Source organism: Scylla paramamosain, chromosome 9, assembly GCF_035594125.1.
Source record: "Scylla paramamosain isolate STU-SP2022 chromosome 9, ASM3559412v1, whole genome shotgun sequence".
Lineage (NCBI taxonomy): Eukaryota > Metazoa > Arthropoda > Malacostraca > Decapoda > Portunidae > Scylla > Scylla paramamosain.
In genome coordinates, this window is record NC_087159.1 from 14,492,501 (window position 1) to 14,497,500 (window position 5,000).

The 5,000-nt window shown below is 44.7% G+C and overlaps 1 protein-coding gene across 1 annotated transcript in view; it reads left to right on the forward strand.

The window, feature by feature from the left end:
• Window positions 1–5,000, forward strand: part of LOC135103249 (muscle-specific protein 300 kDa-like) — a 33,146-nt gene that overhangs the window by 257 nt on the left and 27,889 nt on the right. The window contains 1 exon segment of the mRNA XM_064009293.1: window positions 1–34. This exon segment is cut by the window's left edge and continues 257 nt beyond it. Within this exon segment, the coding sequence (XP_063865363.1) occupies window positions 1–34 (34 nt within the window).

Sequence of the window (5,000 nt, forward strand, 5' to 3'; positions counted from 1 at the left end):
CAAGGAGTTCAAGATTATCAAGGACACCTTCACTGTAGGTACCGAGTGCGTAGAGTCCTGCACGTAGAGACTCCTGTAGAGAACTGTAGCGCCTCAGTCTCTACGCCGAGTAGCGGACCCGAGTTGGAGTTACTGGATGCATTGTGCCCGTCAGGTGTAAAGTGACAAAGTAGGCGAGTAAAACTCTCGTCTAGTGCCAAGTTTATCAGGAAACAGAAAACTCCAACTCTGGGGAAGGAGATTATGTTACAGTGCATACCCGGATAAAACGTGATACTGGCGCGACGCGCGTGGACACCATCACGGTGAGATGGCGATAGCACCTGCCCAGTGGTGCTAAATATACCTGTATCACCTTTATCATTCCGCGCATATTAAGCAGCTCTATTTCAGTGAGTCAGACAAGGAATTGTACGTATTCTAAAGTAAATAGATTTAATCATCAACATTAAGTATTCAAAACCTATCACACTATGATGCAAAAGTTCATTTCCATCACTGTGCAAACGAGAGAAAACAATCATAATTTGAAATTGACGGACACGACGTGTTTTTATTGTGGAAAATGAGATCCTTTTGGTTGTCACGAACCAGAAAGTCACGCCGTCAGGAGCAGGGTTTCGCGAGCACAATTGAGGCGCCTCTCATCGTGGGCGACATGCGGCCCTCAGCACTGCGTCACTGCCTGATGGTCGCCGCCTTTTGTCAACACAGCAGACACTCGCTGCCTGCTGTCGTTGCCTTCAGCCTCTCACAATAACACTCGCGTTTCGCAGCGCCCGACAACAATGGATCGGCATACGCTCCTCTCGTCGTAAAATCAATTTCATGCACTGCCACGCTGTTCACGTTTTGAGCATAACATTAAAACTGCACCCAGACATTATTATAAGCCGTGCGAAAATGTGTATTTCTTTACTCTGCACCACGTGTAGACCCAAAACTACAAAACTGACACGCCCTCCACGTCAGCATGAATGTGAATATCATGGGGGCGACACGAAGTAAAGGCGATTTAGTAGTCATTTTCACGTAAGACTCACAAGCTTTAAGATTATCCCAAAAATACACACACACACACACACACACACACACACACACACACACACACACACACACACACACACACGTTTGTGCTTGCGAAAAATCGACAGCATTCCTCGCCTGGCGACAACCACTAAAAACATCGCGTTCTTGCTTTCGCCTTTCCTCAGCCACCTTATTCTCTCTCTCTCTCTCTCTCTCTCTCTCTCTCTCTCTCTCTCTCTCTCTCTCTCTCTCTCTCTCTCTCTCGTCCTCGCGCAACACGTGGCGAGAGGAGACGGGTTTTCAGGCATAAAAATGAAAGGAAAAAGAAAGAAAAAGAAAGAGGAGAAGGTAGAGGAAGAAAAGGCGAGGCGAAGAAAGTAGTGATAGTGGTCGGGGACTTGATAGGAGAAAAGGAGAAGAAAATAACAGGTGAAAATGGAGAAACGAAGCACACGAGGAACTTGCGCGAAGGGAAAAATGACTCTTGCTCTCCGCATTTCGTCGTATTTTGAGGCTGGCGGGTCTGGTTGGGGTCAGATGGAAAACCTGGCAGATTGAAAATAGAAGGAAAAAACGAGGAACGAACAAACGGAGGAGGTAGAGAGAAACGAAAAGAAAGTTGAACTGGAGAAGGATAGCATGGATGAGAGGAAGAAGAATGAGGAGGAGAAAGGGAGAAAAAGCAAAGAGGAGGAAAAGAAGGAGTCTCAGGAGAGAAAGCAAAAGTGAAGAAAGAGGAAGGAGAGACTAAGATGAAGGAACTAGAGAAGTAAGAAAGAAACGAAGGAACTGAGAAGGAAAGGAAATCAGTAAAAAAGAGGGAACAGGAAGAGAAGGATGTGAAGCCGAAGAAGAGAGAGGAAGAGGAGGAAGAAGAGGAGGAAGAAGAGGAGGAGGCATTATTTATAGTTTTCTCTTACTGCCTTCACAACACAGGGCTCCTCCCGTCTTGCCTCCTACACACGAGAGAGAGAGAGAGAGAGAGAGAGAGAGAGAGAGAGAGAGAGAGAGAGAGAGAGAGAGAGAGAGAGAGAGAGAGGAACACTAACAATCTTTTAGTTCCTTTTCTCCCTCCTCAGTAGTCTCAGGAATGCACGAAATGGACGTAATCATAAAGAAAGGAATGCAGCCCCTCCCCATCACGGCCTCGGCGGGTCACGTCCTGCGGGTGTGTATCGCCTCTCCTGTGTATTTATTTATATTGGCCCATCAAGGGTGAGTGTCATGGCGCCCTACATGGCAATAATACCGCCACGGTGCCAGCAACATGACACCACCACCGCCACCACCGCCACTGCGAATGTTACGTACCACCATCCACCTCTTCCTCTTACTTTTCCTCCTCCTCCTCCTCCTCCTCCTCCTCCTCCTCCTCCTAATGGTGTCACTTCTCTTCTCTCCCTTTCATGGTGACAATAAATGTGTATTATGCGTCTTGTATTGTTCGTTCGTCATCAGATAGTGCTGGTGATGATAGTGGTGCTAATAATAATAATAATAATAATAATAATAATAATAATAATAATAATAATAATAATAATAATAATGACAATAATAATAATCGTAATCATAATCATAGTAATTACTACTGCCATTTACTTCTGCAATAACAATAAAAATAACGATGATAATGATAATAAGAATTCCCGCCTGAAATACGTATTGCTTACATTAACACGACGTAACCTTAAGCTGGTAATAGCTCCCCCGACATTTTGCGACTGAGCGTCCATCCGCATTTAATGTCACATCATGCTACTCTCCTTCCCTTTAAAAGTTTTCGTCCCCGGAAAGAATCGTGAAATGTGTGGTGCGTAAAAACCAGAGACGTGATAGAGGAGAGAGAGAGAGAGAGAGAGAGAGAGAGAGAGAGAGAGAGAGAGAGAGAGAGAGAGAGAGAGAGAGAGAGAGAGAGAGAGAAACACAACTTCAGTGCGTAAATATAAAATAACAACAGCAACACCGTAGAAACACAAGTAAACACTGAACTGAGAGAGAGAGAGAGAGAGAGAGAGAGAGAGAGAGAGAGAGAGAGAGAGAGAGAGAGAGAGAGAGAACCAAACTCAGTACGTAAATATAATAACGGCAACAACACAGTAGACACAAATAACACTGTACCGGGGAAGCTGTGTCGGCGTGGCTGTCGACCCCTACAAGGAGACGACACTCGGGCGTCACCATGCCACTGATTTATGAGAATGAAAACTGACTCCGGACTTTCCTGTACATCCTCCCTCCTCTCCTCTTCCTCCCTCTCCCTCTATTTCCCTCTCTGCTCACTCTCTTATTTTTTTCCACCTCACTCCTCGCTCTTTATTCTTTCTGCTTTTCTTTCCTTTTGCCCTCTTTCCTTCCTCGTTTTTTTTCCTCTTCTTTCCCTCCTGTTTCTTCTTCTTTTTCCCTCTCACCTCACTGCTTTCGTTCTCATTCTCCTTTCCGTCCCTCCTCAACCCATTTTCTCTATTTTCTTCTACCAATCATTACATCTTATCGCTTAATATCTTCCCTCCCACTTTTCTTTCAAGCACCTGTCCTTCCTTCTATTTCTTCTTCCCTCTTCAACATTTTCTCTCTCTCTCTCTCTCCTCGCCCTTCATGTTGACACTTACCAGCCGGACATACCACGGTAACCTCGGCTTCCATTTCTCAACTTACATATTCCATTCTACGCCCTTTCTTTTCATCATCCAAGTATGGCACGAATCATTTAGAAGATCCCTGTTTTGGCGTGACGAACTGATGCTGTCGTGTGTTGTGGAGGAGAGGCTGGGAAAGAAATACTCTTACCTCAAGTGTATATAGGGAAAAAAAATTACGTTCTTTGGTAGCACTGATATCTACTGACTCACCCCGTCGCCCCCATACGTTGCGGCGCTGCGATGCGATGCGATGCGATGCGATGCGATGCGATGCCCGGCTGTCTGATGCCTCGACCACAGCTGCCCCGCTCACTTGATGTGTGTATTTGTACATGTTGTTCCTCTCATAGTCAGGATGCTGCTGTAAAAATGGCACATATATGTTGCCGGTATTCTGAAACACTTCTGTGTTGCATTTCCATAACCTTCAAAAAGTTCTAGACAAAGTTACTAGAGTTTTCAAAGGTGTTTTTATGGTCCTAGTGACTTACTAACTTGCTTTCTATATTATTAACAAAAAAAAACCCTCTTGAAAACCTAGCTAATCATTTCTATGGTCTTTTAAAAACAGTTGTGGTGAGAGGGCAAAGCGTTTCTGAATACGCGTCTATAAAGTGCCACGGGAAAGGAGAAGGAAGAGAGGCAGGAGAATGATAATGATACTGTATGATACGTACGAGGATAGTGAAAGAGTGACGCCTAGACAAATTTATGGATGTGGATGATGGGTGGAAATTAGTTAGTTGTTTTTTATACAGGAACTGCTACGTGTAGTCTGAATGACTTCCTGCAGCTTTCCCTGTTTTCTGTTGTTCTCATGTTCTTAATAGCAGTAGTAGAAGGAGGAATAGGTTTCTTCTTGATAATACAGTAAACATATGAATTATAGTACTCGTAATTTTGTGGATGCAGTCGTTAGTGATGGTCGAATAGCTGTGGCGAGGTTCAGGTGGTTGGGCAAAGGGGCGATGAGGGAAGTTAATGGTCGGTAAGGACATCCCTCGCTGAGCCTCAAGGTTTGCTGCCAACTTTTGAAGGACGGGACGCATGCAGCACCGCGTTACTCTTTACCGAAAAAAGGTGTTTCGTCTGTTTATTGATACTTTCCCTCAACATAAAGTTGTCATTGTGAATCAAATGTAGGTGAATGAAACTCCCTTTCATATTCTGGGTGTCGGCGCCGCAGATGAGCTTGTTATGGAAACCCAGATATGGCAAAGAATTATTTACATTTTACGATCGCTTGAGTCTTACCATCAACATGTGGTGGTCGTAGTATTTGAGGCATGGCTGCTGGGAATTATCTCCCTCAGTGACCATTGCCAAGTGCGA